The sequence below is a fragment of the Dendronephthya gigantea genome, unplaced genomic scaffold (genome assembly GCF_004324835.1).
Source record: "Dendronephthya gigantea isolate DGI-Jeju-01 unplaced genomic scaffold, DenGig_1.0 000259F, whole genome shotgun sequence".
In the NCBI taxonomy this organism is placed as follows: domain Eukaryota; kingdom Metazoa; phylum Cnidaria; class Anthozoa; order Malacalcyonacea; family Nephtheidae; genus Dendronephthya; species Dendronephthya gigantea.
In genome coordinates this window covers 101,397-124,238 of record NW_021163269.1, presented here as the reverse complement: position 1 = coordinate 124,238, position 22,842 = coordinate 101,397, and the positions used below count along the sequence as shown (strand labels likewise).

General features: G+C 35.2%; 1 protein-coding gene and 1 long non-coding RNA gene across 8 annotated transcripts; both read left to right on the top strand.

Moving 5' to 3' along the window:
- Positions 1-114: 114 nt before the first annotated feature.
- LOC114540994 (prolyl 4-hydroxylase subunit alpha-1-like) lies at positions 115-13,471 on the top strand. 5 transcript variants are annotated; one of them, XM_028560988.1, is made up of 14 exons: positions 115-1,027; positions 2,137-2,465; positions 2,663-2,714; positions 3,100-3,341; positions 3,914-4,084; positions 6,188-6,255; positions 8,444-8,543; positions 9,552-9,605; positions 10,119-10,181; positions 10,663-10,731; positions 11,233-11,329; positions 11,578-12,955; positions 13,199-13,284; positions 13,381-13,471. In XM_028560988.1, exons 1-12 carry the CDS (start codon positions 688-690, stop codon positions 11,646-11,648), a joined length of 1,656 nt encoding a protein of 551 aa, XP_028416789.1. In that variant the 5' UTR covers positions 115-687; the 3' UTR covers positions 11,649-12,955; positions 13,199-13,284; positions 13,381-13,471. The 5 variants fall into 5 exon arrangements, with proteins under 5 accessions (XP_028416789.1, XP_028416788.1, XP_028416787.1 ...); XM_028560987.1 differs by lacking the exon at positions 6,188-6,255 and adding an exon at positions 5,453-5,523 and having other exon boundaries at positions 116-1,027; XM_028560986.1 differs by lacking the exon at positions 6,188-6,255 and adding an exon at positions 5,148-5,218 and having other exon boundaries at positions 117-1,027.
- Positions 13,472-13,593: 122 nt separating this feature from the next.
- LOC114540997 lies at positions 13,594-15,157 on the top strand. 3 transcript variants are annotated; one of them, XR_003689174.1, is made up of 3 exons: positions 13,594-14,082; positions 14,745-14,834; positions 15,037-15,157. It is a non-coding gene; the product is annotated as an uncharacterized LOC114540997 (long non-coding RNA). The 3 variants fall into 3 exon arrangements; XR_003689173.1 differs by lacking the exon at positions 13,594-14,082 and adding an exon at positions 14,187-14,328; XR_003689175.1 differs by lacking the exon at positions 13,594-14,082 and adding an exon at positions 14,197-14,234.
- The last annotated feature ends 7,685 nt before the right edge of the window (positions 15,158-22,842 follow it).

Here is a 22,842-nt window from a genome sequence, read left to right as displayed (position 1 = left end):
TTATAAATTGATGAACACAAAGAGTGACGTCAGGATAAAAATCGTATACGACTAATCGCATTGTGTAGATCGGCCTTAATCCAGACAAGAATTCCACAAGTTTGAATTGAGCGGCCCATAATGAAAATATAAAATATATAATGGTCTCATAACAATCGTTTAATTACCGTATCGAGAGGACTTGAGATACTAAACTGTTTTAATTTTCGATTAACCCGTGCGTGAGCAATGAGCAGGTTCGGTACTGTGGCTTTGATGAAAGCCAGCTATTGCTTTTTAAAAATAGCCCGCTGACAATGCAATTAGTACTACTACAATAGCACGAAATTTGATTCCTAAAAGCCGGTCCTTTTCTACCCCAAACCTTCAGCTCTAAATTTCAAATATGTGGACGTCGGCAACAATTTTCAACAACGAAGTGTTAGTTATTTGTTTTTCACGCGTTATTCTTGTTTGAATATTTCGCGCAAAAGCGCAAAGTTTATTTGCGACATTTTCGACCAATCAGATACCGCCGAGTTCATTATCGAGCGATGAACATGGAAATTCTCCCAAGGTGTCGTGCAAAACAAACGGGTACTATATTATTCACTTCTGTTAAAAGCCTGTGATATAGACACCGCTTTGTTGAGCATTTCACAACAAAACCGGCAACTATCTGCCGATCGGTTGCCATTTTACGATAAAATGGACTGGCTTTTTACTTGGACTACGCTGTGTTTCTTCCTGGGATGCACGATTCGCGTGCGAAGCGGGGATGTATTCACGGCATTGATCGAAATGGAGAACTTGGTTTACCGTGAAAAAGAGATGATCGTTGGTTTAAAGGACTACTTGTATCAAGAACAAGCCAGGCTGGATAAAATAAAACAGTTTACGGAAAAACTAGTTCAAATACACGACGTTATACCCGAAGGAAGAGTGGAAAACTATTTGGGACATCCTTCAAATGCCTACTTGTTGATCAAGCGGTTTGTGAAAGATTGGTCAGCCATCGAATACATGGCCAAAAACCCTTCAACAGATGGTATGCAATAACCTCGATGTGTAATAGTTGTCAATCTCTCGTTTTACGTGCTAGGATGAATAGATTCTCAACTTATTTTGCTTGAATTTCTGACCTGAAGTACTACTGCGCGTTTCGATCAGGAGGTGTCATATTTTACTGTGTTCTACCAGACTCAGTTCTTATGTCATCATGCTGTCCTTGATAGTTGACAAGTAATGTTGAGAATTTGCATCATAAAAGTTGTCTCGAATTTGATCGCGTGTTTTTTTGCATTAATAATAGTTTAAACGTTACCAGCACCAGATTTACAAGTGAGCTCTTTACTTGTTAATAGTTTAATAATAATAGCAGCCAACAATGGGGAAATAGTATTGTTAATCCATTCATTCAGGCAGGTGGTCTGACGATGTTGGCAGCTACTTAGTCCAGCATTCTTTGACTTGAGAGTAAAAAGGAAATACTCAATCTGCACTTTCACAACCAGAATTGCATATACATTAAATGTCAGTTGAAAGCATTTGCTTGCAGACTATGCACAGAGAATGCCTTGCTAAAGTGTAGTATTCTGTCTAAAGCCATGTTTACACTAGTGCTTTGGCCTAGGTGTAAATGTTGGCCTTGGTGTGAATGTTGTTTATCTGGCCTAGGAACTGGTCTAAGCGAAAAAATCCAGGGCAATAAAGGAGGTGGCCAGCACCAGGCCAGACCTGACCTGAAGCATGATTTTTGTCATGTGGACAGGCTTTACCTAATCCTGATCAATTTTCAACTTAATAGTATAATCTGTATAGAATCCATACTGGTATTTCCCTTTTTTGCCATGTTTGGGATCTTCCAAGTATTTTGTCAATTATATGTTGGCTATTGGATATCATCAACAAGAAAGACAGTTTAAACATGGCATATATTGCCTAGACTTGTTTTAGACCTGGTCCAGGCCAGATCTAGGCCTTTAGTGTAAACATGGCTCAAGTAATAGCAGTCCATTCTAGTTCACAGTTGGAAAATACTGTTGAAAAGCACTGTTTTCTTCCAAATACCATCTGGAGAGTTTTCTCTCCAGCGAAAAATGCTGATTTCAACTACTATATGAGTTGACATTCACAAGTTGTTTTAACACATTGTAGGTTTGTTGGAGATTTTGGACAAACATCGAGGCTGGTTTCCAGACATATCTGATTTCGAAGGTGCAATCGATGCTATATTCCGTGTGCAAGACATCTACAAAGTCAAGGCATTGGATCTTGCAAAGGATTTGGTTCCATCTTCAACCAGAGGTTATCCTATGATTGCAAATGATGCGTTTGAGATTGGCAAGGTCGCATATGAAGCAGAGAAGTACAAAGAAGCTCAGAAATGGTTGGCCGCGGCAGCCATACTTTGGAAGGAAGGAAAAAGGAGTGACGAGGATGACATTGCTGAGATATTGGATTATTTGTCATATGTTGAATATAAGGTTAGTGTATATATTACATTAAGAAGCTTTTGTATCCTGAAATTCACTTATACTGTGGTATAGGAACTTCCACGCTATTAGCTTTCTCTAATGCCAGATATTTGTGCCAACAAATAGAGCCAAAAGCTTCTGAAGCTGTCCAACTAACCCATAGGCAGCATTTTACAAATTTATGACACTTTGCCTTTCCTTTTTAGCTTGGTAATCTACGGAAAGCATATAATCTGACTTTAACAATATTGATGTATGGTAAGGAAACTTCAAATATTTTAAAAAGCATCCTAAGGCTTGGGGGATGGGAGTGCATCACTACCTCCCCCCCTGTCCTTACTAGGCACTAACTTCTGGTTAAGAAAGTAAGCATTTAGTAACACCTGTAACCCCCCTAACTTTCTACCAAATTTTAATGTTTTCAGAATTGATTTCTGAAATGATTTGGCTGAACCTTCTTCATTGCCCTCTTGTAGCTATATAATGCCTTTGTCTCTTGTAGACACATCTTGCCAACATATTTTGAATTGCAACTTAAAGTTTTGTTTGACACAGCTTAGCCTTACCAAATTTTTTTTGAAGAAATCAAGCTCTTAGAGTTTTAGTGGGAATGCAATTTCAATGTTTGTCATCATTTCTTCAGATCCAAGTTTTCAGCGTGCGCAGAAGAACCTCAAGTATTATGCAGATGAGCTGAAATCCACTGGTCAGTTGACAGGTCAGAAGGGTTTGTTGCGTCCGGACGACACTTTGCTACAAGTTGATAATGATGATGATGATGAGGATATTCAAGACACGGCAGAGGAAAAAGATTGGAAAGGATCAAGAGCATTCAAACGTTATTCCAAATTATGTCGATCAGATGCTGATGCTTTATTTAATTTTGTAAGTTGAAACTGATCTTTGTTATAGTACTATTGTTAGGATAGTTGTTTTAAGTTATTTTTCCCTTAAGGTCCAGTAAGGATCATCTCTTATTGATCCAGTGTTACTATACAGGAGGAAACCTAAACTAAACTAACTTTATTTATACTGGATAGCTCTATCAGTTTTAAACTGTTCTTCCTAGAGGTCCACTAAGGATCATCTCTTATTGATCCAGTGTTACTACAGAAGGAAATCTAAACTAAACTAACTTTATTTATACTGGATATTTCTATCAGTTCTAAACTGTTCTTCCTAGAGGTCCAGTAAAGATCATCTCTTATTGATCCAGTGTTACTACAGGAGGAGACCTAAACTAAACTAACTTTATTTATTCTGGATAGCTCTATCAGTTCTAAACTGTTCTTCCTAGAGGTCCAGTAAGGATCATCTCTTATTGATCCAGTGTTACTACAGGAGGAAACCTAAACTAAACTAACCCTATTAATACCAGATAGCTCTATCAGTTAAACCATTTCCTACAGGTACAGCCATTTCGATTCTTCTCTGATACAATTTACATGAATTTATAGACAGTAAGTCAACAACAGCAGCTGAAATGTTGGTATGTCAAAGACAAACCATGGCTGTATCTTCGTGGAATCGGAGTAGAACGTCTCCATGTTTCACCGGAAGTTTTATATTTCCGAAATGTCCTTACCGATCCAGAAATCGAAGTCGTAAAGAGATTGGGAAGACCAAAGGTAATTTTCAGATAATATTAACTGAAGAATTATGTGTTTTTGTGTCGATGTTTCGTGAGAGTGGTGAAGTGGAATGAATTATGATGGATGGTTGAGTTGCTGGGTTTTGGGGGAAGAAGATGACATGTTTACAATTATAATTTTAAATCTGAAAGCCTTTCAAGGTGGAAAGGCACCCGTAGGCCGTATGGCCGTAGTAAACAATTTCGTGTACACATCTTTTTTAATTTAAAAAAAAGCTATGATTATTCTTAGAAAGTCCAAACGAAAAACTGGTTAACCTTATTTTTTAGTTTTGCGATTAGCATTATCATTTCAAAATACAAAATATCGATAAATTATTAAATATATCGGCATTCGACTTCGACAACAGGGTTGAAAATATAATCTACACAATGACTTGTTTAACAGGAACCTGTTATCTTGTTGTATTTCGAAACCTTTTGAAAGTGAAGTCGTGCTTAAAATCACTTTTAATTGACAACATTTTTAGCTACAACTTGTTCAACTTGTTTACTAGCTTGCTATATATATATATACATTATCTTGTTTATCAACTGACGACATGGTCAGATGAACAAGCTGACGACAACACGTTTTTTCATGTTTACTTTTGGCCGTTTGGCTAGACGAAAACACTTGAAAACCATTTGGTGCGTGAAATTCGTTGCGCTGGAAGAATCGATATAATTAAACGAAAATTAAAATATAAATTGTGAAAGTAAACACGTTAAGTTACGTGAGTAATTTCACGTTTTCTCAAATACAAATTTTTGCATGGGAATGCTTTAAAGTCTCGTCAAAACTCAGAAGGCAATTGCAGGTGTTCGTATGTAGATGTGTTGTGCTGTTAATGGTTGTAACTTTGAAATTGAAGGTTGTTTTGTATAATGAATAATATGAAATATAAATGAACCTAATTTAACGGTCCAGCGATAAGAAAACAAACTCTCCACATGCATGGCTTTCAAAATAACTCTCCACATTTCGATCAAAATAATGGCCAAACTTTGAGATGAGATAATCCATAAATAATCATGCATAAACGTTATTTTTACGACAGTTAAAAAGAGCCCTCATACGACATATTAGGACCGGAGAGATTGAGGTTGTCCCATACAGAATTAGTAAAAGGTTTGTACGAAACCTCCCAAATTAAACACTAGGTTACCTAAATTTAGCCTGTCTATGGGGAGGAAAATAGAGACTTCGTATAAGCGCTTTCTCGCCATCCGAAACGGTTTTTGGACGAAAACATTACAGTCTAATTTCTTTTAAAAGTTGAATGAAGGACGCGTTTTCCCTTTCGGCAGGAATCTAATATTTACTTTAGGCACCTTTGTAATACGTAATTTGTTATCTAAATAGTTGCAAAGGGCCCAGATTCGTGACGGACAAACAGGAATCTTAGAACCAGCCCTGTATAGAATAAGCAAAAGGTTTGTGTCACAGCTAAATTCGAAGTTTAAATTTAGTTTAAATAAAAACTCGCGCGCCGTTTTACGTACTTTTAGTCAAATATAAGGATTGCATGGTCTGGCCTATGAGAGATGTGGGAAAGGTGTTTGGTTTTTCATAACTTGTGTTGTAACGGAGAGTTGGTGTTTACTATTACATACGTGACATTCAGTATTGTATCCTTATCCTACCACAGCTTACATTGTTTCCTTTATCTACCTCTATTTGCTTTAAACCCTTACTTACTGTACAGATGACCGTGCCTAACTTCTAACACTGCTTTGGCTAAACGTGCAAGCTTGACTACACTATTTTATCCTACTCTGCTCAGCTCTATTACAAATTTTACTCCTCTTTGCTCTTTCTATCCTTCACTTGCTTCCCAACTATGCTAGTCAGTCTCTTTCTACCCGCTATTACCCCTATTTCACTACTCTCCTAGCTCTACTCCGTATATACCTTTTTACTCTATTCTACCCCTCTCTTGCAAGATCTTTTCAATTCAACTAGCTCCTCTTCTTTTAACTACTTTCTACTTCATTTTGCTCCGATGCGCTCTCTGTATTAATACTGCATGTACTCTCTACACAACTTCTTCATTGTAGTCTACTACAACTGCACTCTACTTCACATTTCTATCCCTAGCTCCGACGAGCAGTAATCTTCAATGAAGATGGGTCTCTTCACACCGTTGATTACAGAATAAGTAAAAGGTTTGTTGTTGTACATCGCAAATCACACACGCATTCATTTTCATTTCGTGTGCTGCTGAGGTTGGATCGTTAAATTTCGATCATTAACAATGGGTTTGGAAAGTGTTGTGTGTTGAATAATGAGTTAACACCCAAGGTGTGAATCTTCTAAATTTAAATAGGTAGAAATAAATATTGAAAAATGAAAAGATATCTTTTAAAATTGATGTCTAAAGGCAAGTAATATACCCTAGTGTAGAGATTGTGATGTACAGCAATGAATCTATTTTCTTTGTTACCCTTTCGACACGTACTTTCTCTATTTGTCGGCAGTACCATCCTTACTATGGTCGATTACCATGGTACCAACCTCACTATGGTCGATTACCATGGTACCAACCTTACTAACGCTTCTCCCTCTACAGACCAAACTATTACTCTAAGTTACCGTTTCATGCCTTACCATACATTGTCTTACCACTAGTATAACCTAACTTACCATGTTACACCATACTTTACCAAATTGTACCATACCTCTACTGTACTGTACCACAGAACGCATATCATACCTTACCAGATCTTACCATACAGTACATTTCCTTGAGATGCAATACCACACCATACAAATCCTTATACCATACAGTTGTACCATACCTTACCTTACGTACCAGACTTAACTTTATTAAACTTTGCCTTTACGTAGTATACTCTACTATACCTTCCTATATCTTACCAACATGCACCTACAACAGACGATACAGTTGTACCATACCCTACCATACCTCACCATACTGATGTTTACCTTTACATAGTATATTCTACTCTACCATACTGTATCTTACCAACATCGCACACCTATAACAGACCATACAGTTGTACCATACCCTACCATACCTCACCATACTGATGTTTACCTTTACATAGTATATTCTACTCTACCATACTGTATCTTACCAACATCGCACACCTATAACAGACCATACGGTTGTACCATAACCTACCATACTTCACCATATACTGATGTTTACCTTTACATAGTATATTCTACTCTACCATACCGTATCTTACCAACATCGCACACCTATAACAGACCATACAGTTGTACCATACCCTACCATACCGACGCACTAAACTCTGACACAACTTAACACCCTGATCTCCGGCAGCTGATCATTGCAAAATACTTCTTTTTCGTTAGCTAAAGCGAGCGGTTATACAGCATCCTGAAACAGGGAACCTAGAACCAGCCGATTATAGAATCAGCAAAAGGTTTGTTGTTGTACATCCATCTATAGTCACAAGCATCCACTGTTTCCCCCCAAAAACAACAGATATCCACCGTTAAATCTTTCGTAAAGGTCAATATATAAAATATTTCTAAAATTTGAAAACTAAAACATGATTTTACAAAATATAATTAAAATATAAAAGTCTGAATCCGATTAAGGCGATAAATATGATAGTCTTCAGAATAACAAAATTAACTATTTACTAGTTAATGATAGCCATCAAACGTAAATTAAACTCGAATTAAAATTGAAATTTAAAGATTTAAAGTCTTGTGTTAAAATATGTGAATGTACAGCAATGATCAGGGCTTCACCCCCCGGGATAAACTTATAGTCTAGAGTAAAATATTCTTTCAACTTTCAAGCGTAATAACTTATTACTATAATGATTAATCATTAACCACATTTATAAAACCGGTAAAGATATACTTCAGGGGCCAGTTGTTCAAAGCTAGATTATCGCTATTATCATAAATTTAATTTGCTTTTAAGTGCTGTTTTAAAATATTTCTGTTTGCCAGTTTATTTTAAAACTTATAACTTAAAATTCTTTTGGATACAAATTGTTAAAGTTCAGATATAGCTGCTGGTGTGTTTCATTTCAAAACCTGGTTGAACAAAGTTCTTCTGGTAATGAACTACTGGCCCTAGGGGTTATTCATAACTGATATCAAAGACTAGTACACTTTAATGAATTAACCAAACTCACGTTAAATCATTCCAATCCTTTGTTACATTCATTTATTCTGCATGAACTATCATTAAAGTAGTTACCAGGCCTTTGGTTGAAGCTTGAAGAATCTCGTGAAGTTAACAAGCTCAGCCTTTTGTAAGGCGATGACGAGCAACCCTCCCCTCCCTCCCCCTTATTTTAAGACCATAGCATTTTGGTGAACCCCGTTTGTTTTTCAAAATATCAGCGGTTGGTTGAAAGATTCCGAGGATCCTGTGATAAGACGTATCAGCAAGAGGAGCGAAGAATTAACTGGACTGACATTTGCCACGGCAGAAGAATTACAGGTTAGTCATACCGAACTATATAAGCTAACTTTTATTCTTTTGAGCTGGCTAATGTCGTTAAAATACATTTCGACGGTCTCCGTGTTTAATACTACAGGAGAAAACCTAAACTAAACTAACTTTATTAATACTGGATAGCTCTATCAGTTCTAAACTGTTCTTCCTAGAGGTCCAGTAAGGATCATCTCTGATTGATCCAGTGTTACTACAGGAGGAAACCTAAACTAAACTAATTTTATTTATACTGGATAGCTCTATCAGTTCTAAACTGTTCTTCCTAGAGGTCCAGTAAGGATCATCTCTTATTGATCCAGTGTTACTACAGGAGGAAACCTAAACTAAACTAACTTTATTTATACTGGATAGCTCTATCAGTTCTAAACTGTTCTTCCTAGAGGTCCAGTAAGGATCATCTCTTATTGATCCAGTGTTACTACAGGAGGGAACCTAAACTAAACTAACTTTATTTATACTGGATAGCTCTATCAGTTCTAAACTGTTCTTCCTAGAGGTCCAGTAAGGATCATCTCTTATTGATCCAGTGTTACTACAGGAGGAAACCTAAACTAAACTAACTTTATTTATACTGGATAGCTCTATCAGTTCTAAACTGTTCTTCCTAGAGGTCCAGTAAGGATCACCTCTTATTGATCCAGTGTTACTACAGGAGGAAACCTAAACTAAACTAACTTTATTATACTGGATAGCTCTATCAGTTCTAAACTGTTCTTCCTAGAGGTCCAGTAAGGATCATCTCTTATTGATCCAGTGTTACTACAGGAGGAAATCTAAACTAAACTAACTTTATTTATACTGGATAGCTCTATCAGTTCTAAACTGTTCTTCCTAGAGGTCCAGTAAGGATCATCTCTTATTGATCCAGTGTTACTACAGGAGGAAACCTAAACTAAACTAACTTTATTTATACCGGATAGCTCTATCAGTTCTAAACTGTTCTTCCTAGAGCTCCAGTAAGGATCATCTCTGTAATTTTTTGTTCGTTTGTAGGTGAACACGTACGGTATGGGGGGCCATTATGAGCCGCATTATGACCACGCACAGGTAAGAGAAGTTGAATTTTAAAATTCATATATTTCATTACAGTCTTGGCTAGACCTATTTCCTCCTCATAGAAACGATTTTCATTCGACATTTTGGAGAAATTCCAAGCTAAACAATCCATTCATTTAAACCATTCCCTCGATGGAAAAAAATAACCAAAACATATTTTAATATATTTATCCAAATAACTGAAAAATAATTTTCAAAAGCAGTAAATTTCATCATATATTAATTTAATTACTGTCGAGTTTTTGTTCGTTAAATTGTAGCTAATATAAATATACGTTATTTATATATGTATTCTCTTTTATTTATGAGTCAAGTCTGAGTTTAATGCCATTGCATATAACATTTTTAAAACACTTAAAAGTTCATTCTTATACGGAAAGTTTTAAGTTCTAAGTTAAAGTAATTGATGTAAACGTTTATCTATTCAGATCCTACGTGATTAAGTTAATTAACTAATAATTTGTTCTAATTAACACTGATTAAATCAATTAAACTAATTTTCAGGAGCACGAAGATAAATTCTCAGACTTGGGAACTGGGAATAGGCTTGCGACATTGCTTTTTTATGTAAGTCTGTTAACTACGGTAGCGACGTGACCCTTTGTTATCCAGGCACTTTGTCTTTCAGGATGACGAGGAAAAATTTCCCAGTTTGGGGACTGGAAATAGAATAGCCACTCTGCTTTTTTATGTAAGTTAGCTCGAGTGAGAAGAAGACTGGTAACGACACGCTAGGTGATGGATCGGAGTGACTGAAAAGACACGGTTTTAACCTGTGTCAACGTTTGGCTTTTGTTTACCTGGGCCGGCTGTACGGAGGCTGGATAGCGCTATCCACCGGATAGTGTTTTTTTAACCGTTCTAAAAATGCTCGAAAAGCGATAAAATTTCATTTTTGGAACCAACAATTACAAAAGAGGATCCTCGATTTAGGAATACTAAGATTTAATGAAAGCTCTAGCAAACGACGCGCAATTTTATTAAAATATCATATTATATATGTGGTCCATCTTATTCCCAGTAATCTTTACCTGTCCTTTCATTCCAGATGAGCGACGTTGAGCTGGGAGGCGGAACAGCATTTATCAACGTCGGTGCACTAGTGGAACCTCGAAAGGTTTGAAAAAAGATTCGTTAATTTTTAACATCTCTCCTAAAACAATACATGGACGATACATATTGATGATCCAGTGTTACTACAGGAGGAAACCTAAACTAAACTAACTTTATTTATACTGGATAGCTCTATCAGTTCTAAACTGTTCTTCTAGAGATCCAGTAAGGATCATCTCTTATTGATCCAGTGTTACTACAGGAGGAAACCTAAACTAAACTAACTTTATTTATACTGGATAGCTCTATCAGTTCTAAACTGTTCTTCCTAGAGGTCCAGTAAGGATCATCTCTTATTGATCCAGTGTTACTACAGGAGGAAATCTAAACTAAACTAACTTTATTTATACTGCATGGATAGCTCTATCAGTTCTAAACTGTTCTTCCTAGAGGTTCAGTAAGGATCGTCTCTTATTGATCCAGTGTTTTCACGTGCGATTCTCTCATGAAGGGGATACCTCATTCATTTAGTTCTAATCAATTCTTCCATTTCATTCATAATCAGGGCGATGGAGTTTTTTGGTATAACTTGCTGAAGAATGGGAATGGTAATGACAACACGCGCCATGCCGCATGCCCTGTATTTGTTGGAACAAAATGGGGTGAGTGTAAAAACAATGCGCGAAGGCGGGAAAGGCCTGGAACTAGAAACACAATCAACCATTTTACTCTATTTAATCACTTTTATTCGAGTGTTTTTGATAAAGCAGTCTTCACTTAATAGCTTCAAAACGTTTTGACATTCTCGGGATAGCAGTTCACTTGTCCATTCTTCGTATAAAAAGAGTATCGCTGCAAATTTTCTGCATGAAAAATATTTTCCAAACGGATCGTTTATTTTTTTTATTAGTGGCAAACAAATGGATTCACGAAAAAGGACAAGAATTTCTCCACAAGTGTTCGTTAAATCAATGGGAATAAATAATCTATTTATATATTTATATTTTTCTAAGCTGCCGCGAAACACCAAAAATTTATAGCAATGTACAATAACAGCACGCATGCTCAAACGACTCTTGTACGCAGGCTACGCGCGGTTCGGGCTACATAGTTCTATAAGACACCTATACGACAACGATAAAAGATTAAAACTCCTCCCCCAGGAAATTTAAATTTGCAGTCCGGAAAAAGCCATTTCTTTATTCTTGCATTTCATATAAAAATAAGTAAAACGCACTTAGATCTTGCCTTATGCATACAGAATTAACAGAATTATATAATTTAAAATTATAATTTAACACTGCTAAATATTATATTGCGAGGTAAATGCCGTTGGCAAATTCATAGTATATATTTTGTAAATTAATGAAATAACATTAGAAATAATGAAATAAAGCTAACTTTTTAAACCGCATTTCATATTTTCATCTAGAAAATTTTTGTAATGTTCGAAATCTGTTAGTTGTGAAGAACTACTTTGTGATCGACCACTAAACGTTTTGTAGAACTTAACTTTTGTGATGATTACTAAATGTTTTGTAGAACTGGGTGAATCAATTATGAGGTTTGGCACTTCACTCGATGCAGGTAAATTCTCAGTGGCAAGACCGTAGGCCAAGACCAAGGCATAACGTATCTTACCAACATTACACACCTACAACAGACCATACAGTTGTACCATACCCTACCATACTTCACCATACTGACGTTTACCTTTACATAGTATATTCTACTCTACCATACCGTATCTTACTACCAACATCACACACCTATAACAGACCATACAGTTGTACCATACCCTACCATACCTCACCATATACTGATGTTTACCTTTACATAGTATATTCTACTCTACCATACTGTATCTTACCAACATCGCACACCTACAACAGACCATACAGTTGTACCATACCTTACCATACTTCACCATACTGACGTTTACCTTTACATAGTATATTCTACTCTACCATACCGTATCTTACCAACATCGCACACCTATAACAGACCATACAGTTGTACCATACCCTACCATACCTCACCATATACTGATGTTTACCTTTACATAGTATATTCTACTCTACCATACTGTATCTTACCAACATCGCACACCTATAACAGACCATACAGTTGTACCATACCCTACCATACCGACGCACTAAACTCTGACACAACTCAACACCCTGATCTCCGGCAGCTGATCATTGCAAAATACTTCTTCAAAAGCGAGCGGTTATACAGCATCCTGAAACAGGGAACCTAGAACCAGCCGATTCTAGAATCAGCAAAAGGTTTGTTGTACATCCATCTATAAGTTAGTAAGTTAAGTGGTAAATCTCTTAGTAAATCGCCCTTGGAAGCTCTACTAGGAAAATTTTTCTATCTCGTTCCTTGACACACATCAGCGAGATGAGGTCACATCGACAGTCGGTAAATTTCTACCTCAAACAGGACGAGACAACGAATGCTGACACGAACCAACCAACCACACAACCAAACTCAAACTAACCTAAAACATTCAAACATATCTTTAGGCGGCGACGAAGCTCCCGAGAGCCCGGGTGGACGACGTGAAAATCTCTCGCTCGACGGCGAGAACTCGCCTGTGGAATTCTCGACGGTGAGTCTTTGATGATTCAGTAAACTTCGAAGATTCCTATCCTTTTCAATATTTCATGTTTGCAGTTCCATTGTGTTCTACTTTGCATAATTGTAGGCTCCTACTAAACACTGTCCGAGATGACTGCCCGGGATGACTGCTTCAGATGACTGCCTGAGATAACTGCTCGAGATGACTGCCCGAGATGACTGCCTGAGATGACTGCCTGGGATGACTGCCCGAGATGACTGCCTGAGATGACTACCCGAGATTACTGCCTGAGATGACTGCCCGAGATGACTGCCCGGGATGATTGCCCGAGATGACTGCCCGAGATGACTGCCTGAGATGACTACCCGAGATTACTGCCCGAGATGACTGCCCAGGATGACTGCCCGGGATGACTGCTTTAGATGACTACCCGAGATGACTGCTTCAGATGACTGCCTGAGATAACTGCCTGAGATGACTGCCCGAGATGACTGCCTGAGATGACTGCCCGAGTTGATTGCCCGAGATGACTGGCCGAGATGACTGCCTGAGATGACTGCTTGAAATGACTGCCTGGGATGACTGTCCGAGATGATTGCCCGAGATGACTGCCCGAGATGGCTGTCAATTTACATCCTGTGGACAGGTGCTGCAAGGCCAACGCCATCCAGAGTATGGAGTCCTAATCATTTTGTTCTATTATTGCTAGCCAAAGAACTGCCAACGATGACCTTCTCGGAGCAGAACAAAAACTATTCGGAGGCATGTCATTTAGTGTTATCAGTTAACTGGACTTTGTGAGAGTTTTCTTGCAAAATGTTTGCCAAGGTAATTATTTTAAGAGATCATAAAGACCTTGTAATGTTTCTCATGGTATACTGATCTGTGTTGTTTTCTGTGATTAAGTGATGTTTTTCTTCATGTTATTTATCACTGAAGCTAAAGAATTGAGATACAACAATCTTTGACTGACTTTAGGTGTAAGACGTTCGCCCAGCTATTGTAGACCGCATGGAATCGATTCAAGTCCTTTAAAAATTTGTGAATCAAGATGAGAATGAACTTAGTGAATCTGTAATTGCTGCTATAATGTTTTGGCTAAAATATAAAAAAAACTGTTGTATGTCTCCAAAACAAAGGAGCTTATATTTATGATACCAAAAAGTACAGGATTGTTTGACATCAGAAATACAAAGAATTCGGCACACAGCGACAATTCACCTTTTAAAACGAAACCAAAAAACTAGAAGCCAGAAACAAATCGTGCTTCAAAACAAAACTAGAATGCACTGCTTTTAAAATGTTGAAATATAGGAAAGGACAACTTTTTTCTAGGCTTTTAGTGATTCGTTTACAGTAACATCGCTCACGATGATGTTCGGAGTTGATCGGCATGTTATCGTACATTATCATACCACGTGATCTGCTATGATCACATGGTAATTATTGCCTAAAAAACTAATCTCAACGTTAAAAAAAAATTTCTTTAGATTGGTGGCGATCGAAGGTGGACAGCAAGATCGAAGCTCAGCAAGATTGAAGATTGTTCGAGGAAGAAGGAGTTCGCCGTTGACTAAAAGGTGGGTTCCGGCGATTATATGCGTAATCTGCGGTTGCTTTGTCCGACCCCAGTAGGGGGACCGTTTGCCTAGAGCGTTTTGGTCCCCCGCACGCTGCTAGTTCCCACTTGTAGGCCTTTACACTAATCTACGGGAAGGCCGTAGGCCTTCCTTAAGGAGTACAGTGTAGCTGAGCCGAACCCTTTTTTTTCGTTGTATATAGGTTTATCTGAACAGCTAGTTGTCAAGATGAAGGTGACTCGCCCGGCCAAATTCAAAATGGCGATGCCAAAGAAAACCATCCACGTGGACCGTTCGCGGACCTTTCTGAGCAAGATTGTTGTGCTGTCTGGTCAAAGTTAAGTATTTTACTTTGATGTTTGTGTGCCTTCTGCTAATTGTTGGCCAGAAATAACAAAAAGCCATATACAATATGAAATATTCTGCGTACAAGGTTATCTAAAGTTTCGAGCTTAATTCTGCCTGCAATGATGATAATTTTTTACTGAAAATTTATGTCATGAGCAATTTCCGCACCCATAGACTGAAGCAGAACTGAACATTTTGTCATTAACGTTTATCTCAACAGCCAGTTATCAAGACGAACGTCAAGAGAACAGTTGAAATAGAAAATAGAAATCAGTTCAAGACTCGCCCGGCCGCCGAATTCAAAATGGCGATCCCATCCACGTGGACCGTTCGCGGACCTTTCCGAGCAAGATTGTTGTGCTGTCTGGTCAAAGTTAAGTATTTTACTTTACTGTTTATGTGCCTTCTGCTAAAACTAGACAATAATTAAGATAGTTAAAAATGCAATTTTATATTAATAATGTCTTCTTATATTCAAGATTTTCCTTGGTCAACATTGGAAGTGAACAGAGGTAATTCGATTGTTCCTTCAAAAGTTATATCAGCCTTGCAGCTGAAATTCTTGTAGTGACCTTGTAATACATATCAACTGCCCGGTTGCTGCAACTAGGATCTTTTTTTGGAAAATCGTCAGGCAGTCACAAATTTTGTTAAGATTACTAAGTTAACATTGCTTCTATGCTCACTATATGTCACCAGTAATAAATTCCTGTGGTGGTCTTTAAATAAATATAGCAACCATAGTTATATGTAGAGGGATGAAGTATAACCATAGAATACCTGACCAAAAACTAGACAATAGTTAAGATAGTTGAAAATGGAATTTTATGTTAATCATGTCTTATTTATATATCTATATTCAAGATTTTTCTTGGTCAAGAGTGCAACATGAGCTGTGGATATGAACTTTACTGTCAGATGAACATTGGAAGTGACAAGATTTCTTCACAGAGGTAATTTGATTTTGTCATGGATGGTCAGCATTTGATTTTAAAAAGCCACTACATTGTTGAGATGACAACTATGAAATTGAAATTTGCTTCTATGTTCACCATGTGTGAAACCAATGATGAAACTTGATGCTATAACAGCTGAATCAGTCTGGCTGCTTACTAAATTATTATTATTACGGATTATTCCTGTGGTGGTCTTACAATAAATATCCACGAAAAAGTGGGAGAACTTGGGAGAAATTTTTCTAATTTCCCTGTGATTTATATTCTGTAGTACTCAGAAGGGTGATACCCAGTTTTTCTGTCTTCAAATAAAATAGTGACATATGTCTGGGTTGAATATATGCATGTGACACATTCTTTTTATCGAAAATGGCAAAAATATAATTGGCATAAAAGAGATGACTAAAGTAAGATAATGAGTAATATCTTTTAATAATGATGTCAGGTTGAAAATACAAACTTTGCTGCCACTTTTTGCCTAAAAGGATTGATGAAATGCTTTTTCTCTTTAGAATGAATGAAGTTGAAGAAAGTTGAAAGGCACCCCTGAAGAACCTGAATTATTTTAGCCCTATCCTAGATTCATTAATTAATATATTTTAGTGTGTGATAACATGTGTGAAATGTGATCAATTATGTGACAATTTTCAAAACTTGGATTTATAAAGAGAAATTATTCTTTGTAAAGTTTAAGAAGTAAACCTTTTTTGTCTGGTGGTGTTAGTGTTTTGATTTTGCATGTTTTTCTGTGTGCTTTCACAATTGAAAAGATTTTGGCAGTTGCTTCTAAATGTTTTTTGAAAAGTTTAAGAAGAAACTTGATTTTTGTCTTGTGGTGTTTGTTGTTTCGATTTTGCATGTTTTTCCGTGTGCTTTCACAATTGAAAAGATTTTGGCAGTTGCTTCTAAATGTTTTTTGAAAAGTTTAAGAAGAAACCTGATTTTTGTCTTGTGGTGTTTGTTTTGTTTCGATTTTGCATGTGTTTCCTTGTGCTTTCACAATTGAAAAGATTTTGGCAGTTGCTTTGGTTTTTTCTTATACTTCTTTTCTCTTTAATTTCTTCTTAGTTTTAGTTTTTGTTCTAAATATATTTTCTCTTATTTTTTTGATGAAATTTTTTTTTTTACTTTAGTGTTGAAGAAAGTTGAAAGGTACCCAGATTCATTAATTAATATGTTTTAGTGTGAAATGTGATGAATTATGTGACAATTTTCAAAACTTGGATTTATAAAGATAACTTTTTTCTTTGTAAAGTTTAAGAAGTAAACCTTTTTCATCTGGTGGTGTTAGTGTTTTTATTTTGCAAGTTCTTCTGTGTGACTTGACAATTCTAAATTAAACCTACTAATATTTTTTAAGTTAAAAAAAAACCTGTTAGTATTATCTTCTATTTATCTAGTTTTTTCTTTTTTTTCTCTCTAGTTTTCTTTTCTAGTTTTTACTTCTATTTCTCTAGTTTTTTTTCTACTTAGTTTTTTTTCTCTAGTTTTTTTTCTCTCTAGTTTTTTTTACTCTAGTTTTTACTTCTATTTCTCTAGTTTTCTTTCTATTTTTTTACTTAGTTTTTTTTCTCTAGTTTTTTTTTCTCTCTAGGTTTTTTAATCTAGTTTTTACTTCTATTTCTCTAGTTTTCTTTCTATTTTTCTACTTAGTTTTTTTTTCTCTAGTTTTTTTTCTCTCTAGTTTTTTTTACTCTAGTTTTTACTTCTATTTCTCTAGTTTTTTTTCTATTTTTCTACTTAGTTTTTTTTTCTCTAGTTTTTTTTTCTCTCTAGTTTTTTTTACTCTAGTTTTTACTTCTATTTCTCTAGTTTTCTTTCTATTTTTTTACTTAGTTTTTTTCTCTAGATTTTTTTTCTCTCTAGTTTTTTTTACTCTAGTTTTTACTTCTATTTCTCTAGTTTTTTTCTATTTTTCTACTTAGTTTTTTTTTCTCTCTAGTTTTTCTTACTCTAATTTTACTTCTATTTCTCTAGTTTGTTTCTATTTTTCTACTTTGTTTTTTTTCTCTAGTTTTTTTCTCTCTCCAGTTTTTTTTACTCTAGTTCTAGCTTACTTCTATTTCTCTAGTTTTTTTTCTATTTTTTTACTTAGTTTTTTTGTCTAGTTTTTTTTTGTCTAGTTTTTTTCTGTCTAGTTTTTTTTCTCTAGTTTTTACTTCTATTTCTCTTGTTTTTTTTCTATTTTTCTACTTAGTTTTTTTGTCTAGTTTTTTTTTTCTCTAGTTTTTACTTCTATTTTTCTAGTTTTTTCTATTATTCTAGTTGTTTTTTTCTATTTTTCTAGTTAGTTTTTTGTCTAGTGTTTTTTTCTAGTTTTTTTTTCTCCAGTTTTTTTTTCTAGTTTTTCTTCTATTTCTCTAATTTTTTTATTTTTCTAGTTTTCTAGTTAGTTTTTATGTCTATTTTTTTCTCTAGTATTTTTTTCTCTGTAGTTTTTTTTACTCTAGTTTTTACTTCTATTTCTCTAGTTTTTTTCTATTTTTCTAGTTAGTTTTTATGTCTATTTTTTTTCTAGTTTTTTTTCTAGTTTTTTCTATCTATTTCTCTAGTTTTTTTTCTAGTTTTTTAGTTTTTCTTCTATTTCTCTAGTTTTTTTTACTAGTTTTCTAGTTTTCTAGTTAGTTTTTTTGTCTAGTTTTCTAGTTAGTTTATTTGTGTAGTTTTTTTTGTCTAGTTTTTTTTTCTAGTTTTTTCTATCTATTTCTCTAGTTTTTTTTTTATTTTTCTTAAATTTTACAAAGAAAAAAGTCAAGCCACACACAGGTAGCCCAAGACAGACACAGGTAGCCCAAGACATAATACTTCGTAAAAAAAATTTTCGGAGAATATTAAAGAAATCTTTTTGAGGACGAAAACTTTTTTAGACGAAGTATTATGTCTTGGGCTACCTGTGTCTGTCTTGGGCTACCTGTGTCTGGATTGACCCTTTTGGCCAATTAAGAAGCCATTTTAGCATTATAAGACAGTTTTTGAACAGTTCAAAAAGTGGTCAAAATTGACCAAAATGGTAAGGGGTAAGCCTTACCATTTTGGCCAATTTTGACCACTTTTTGATTCTTCTAAAAACCAACCAAATATGCTCTAAAAATAAAAGATATTAGTCTTAGGAAGCCATTTTGGCCAATTTTGACCACTTTTTGATCGTTCCAAAAACCAACCAAATACGCTCTAAAATGAAAGATATTAGTCTTAAGAAGCCATTTTTAGCATTTTAAGACAGTTGTTGAACAGTTCAAAAAGTGGTCAAAATTGACCAAAGGGGTAAGCCTTACCATTTTGGCCAATTTTGACCACTTTTTGATTCTTCTAAAAACCAACCAAATATGCTCTAAAAATAAAAGATATTAGTCTTAGGAAGCCATTTTTAGCATATTAAGATAGTTTTTGAACAGTTCAAAAAGTGTCAAAATTGACCAAAATGGTAAGGGGTAAGCCTTACCATTTTGGCCAATTTTGACCACTTTTTGATCGTTCCAAAAACCAACCAAATATGCTCTAAAATGAAAGATATTAGTCTTAAGAAGCCATTTTTAGCATTTTAAGACAGTTGTTGAACACTTCAAAAAGTGGTCAAAATTGACCAAAGGGGTAAGCCTTACCATTTTGGCCAATTTTGACCACTTTTTGATCGTTCCAAAAACCAACCAAAATATGCTCTAAAATGAAAGATATTAGTCTTAGGAAGCCATTTTAGCATTTTAAGACAGTTTTTGAACACTTCAAAAAGTGGTCAAAATTGACCAAAATGGTAAGGGGTAAGACTTACCGTTTTGGCCAATTTTGACCACTTTTGATCGTTCCAAAAAAAAATATGCTCTAAAATGAAAGATATTAGTCTTAGGAAGCCATTTTTAGCATTTCAAGACAGTTTTCGAACAGTTCAAAAAGTGGTCAAAATTGACCAAAATGGTAAGGGGTAAGACTTACCGTTTTGGCCAATTTTGACCACTTTTTGATCGTTCCAAAAACCAACCAAATACGCTCTAAAATGAAAGATATTAGTCTTAGGAAGCCATTTTTAGCATTTTAAGACAGTTTTTGAACACTTCAAAAAGTGGTCAAAATTGACCAAAATGATAAGGGGTAAGACTTACCGTTTTGGCCAATTTTGACCACTTTTTGATCGTTCCAAAAACCAACCAAATATGCTCTAAAATGAAAGATATTAGTCTTAGGAAGCCATTTTTAGCATTTCAAGACAGTTTTTGAACACTTCAAAAAGTGGTCAAAATTGACCAAAATGGTAAGGGTAAGACTTACCGTTTTGGCCAATTTTGACCACTTTTTGATCGTTCCAAAAACCAACCAAATACGCTCTAAAATGAAAGATATTAGTCTTAAGAAGCCATTTTTAGCATTTTAAGACAGTTGTTGAACAGTTCAAAAAGTGGTCAAAATTGGTAAGGGGTAAGTAAAATTTACGACTTCTTCAATGTTCCAAACACCAACCAAATATGCTCAAAACCAAACAGATTAGTCCTAGGAAACAGTTTTAGAAAATTTTGAAAAGTCGTCAAAATTGACCAAAATAGTAAGGGGTAAGGCTTACCTTTTTTGTCAAAATTGACGAATTTTTCAATGTTCCAAAAACCAACCAAATATGCTCTAAAATGAAAGATTTTAGTCTTAGGAAGCCATTTTTAGCATTTTAAGACATTTTTTGAACAGTTCAAAAAGTCGTCAAAATTGACCAAAATAGTAAGGGGTAAGCCTTAGTGCCTTACTATTTTTGCCAATTTTGACCACTTTTTGATCGTTCCAAAAACCAACCAAATACGCTCTAAAATGAAAGATATTAGTCTTAAGAAGCCATTTTTAGCATTTTAAGACAGTTGTTGAACAGTTCAAAAAGTGGTCAAAATTGACCAAAGGGGTAAGCCTTACCATTTTGGCCAATTTTGACCACTTTTTGATTCTTCTAAAAACCAACCAAACATGCTCTAAAAATAAAAGATATTAGTCTTAGGAAGCCATTTTTAGCATATTAAGATAGTTTTTGAACAGTTCAAAAAGTGTCAAAATTGACCAAAATGGTAAGGGGTAAGCCTTACCATTTTGGCCAATTTTGACCACTTTTTGATCGTTCCAAAAACCAACCAAATATGCTCTAAAATGAAAGATATTAGTCTTAAGAAGCCATTTTTAGCATTTTAAGACAGTTGTTGAACACTTCAAAAAGTGGTCAAAATTGACCAAAGGGGTAAGCCTTACCATTTTGGCCAATTTTGACCACTTTTTGATCGTTCCAAAAACCAACCAAATATGCTCTAAAATGAAAGATATTAGTCTTAGGAAGCCATTTTTAGCATTTTAAGACAGTTTTTGAACACTTCAAAAAGTGGTCAAAATTGACCAAAATGGTAAGGGGTAAGCCTTACCATTTTGGCCAATTTTGACCACTTTTTGATCGTTCCAAAAACCAACCAAATATGCTCTAAAATGAAAGATATTAGTCTTAGGAAGCCATTTTTAGCATTTCAAGACAGTTTTTGAACACTTCAAAAAGTGGTCAAAATTGACCAAAATGGTAAGGGGTAAGACTCACCGTTTTGGCCAATTTTGACCACTTTTTGATCGTTCCAAAAACCAACCAAATACGCTCTAAAATGAAAGATATTAGTCTTAGGAAGCCATTTTTAGCATTTTAAGACAGTTTTTGAACACTTCAAAAAGTGGTCAAAATTGACCAAAATGGTAAGGGGTAAGACTTACCGTTTTGGCCAATTTTGACCACTTTTTGATCGTTCCAAAAACCAACCAAATACGCTCTAAAATGAAAGATATTAGTCTTAAGAAGCCATTTTTAGCATTTTAAGACAGTTGTTGAACAGTTCAAAAAGTGGTCAAAATTGACCAAAGGGGTAAGTAAAATTTACGACTTCTTCAATGTTCCAAACACCAACCAAATATGCTCAAAACCAAACAGATTAGTCCTAGGAAACAGTTTTAGAAAATTTTGAAAAGTCGTCAAAATTGACCAAAATAGTAAGGGGTAAGGCTTACCTTTTTTGTCAAAATTGACGAATTTTTCAATGTTCCAAAAACCAACCAAATATGCTCTAAAATGAAAGATTTTAGTCTTAGGAAGCCATTTTTAGCATTTTAAGACATTTTTTGAACAGTTCAAAAAGTCGTCAAAATTGACCAAAATAGTAAGGGGTAAGCCTTAGTGCCTTACTATTTTTGCCAATTTTGACCACTTTTTGATTGTTCCAAAAACCAACCAAATATGCTCTAAAATGAAAGATATTAGTCTTAGGAAGCAATTTTTAGCATTTTAAAACAGATTTTTCAACAGTTCAAAAAGTGGTCAAAAAGTGGTCAAAATTGACCAAAATGGTAAGAAGTAAGCCTTACCATTTTGGCCAATGGTAAGGGGTAAGCCTTACCTTTTTTGTAAAAATTGACGACTTCTTCAATGTTCCAAAAACTAACCAAATATCCTTAAAATGAAAGATATTAGTCTTAGGAAGGCATTTTTAGCATTTTAAGACAGCTTTTAAACAGTTCAAAAAGTCGTCAAAATTGACCAAAATAGTAAGGGGTAAGGCTTACCATTTTGGTCAAAATTGACGACTTTTTTAATGTTAAAAAAACTTACCTAATTTGCCCTAAAATGAAAGATATTAGTCTTAGGAAGCAATTTTTAGCATTTTAAGACAGTTTTTGAACAGTTCAAAAAGTCGTCAAAATTGACCAAA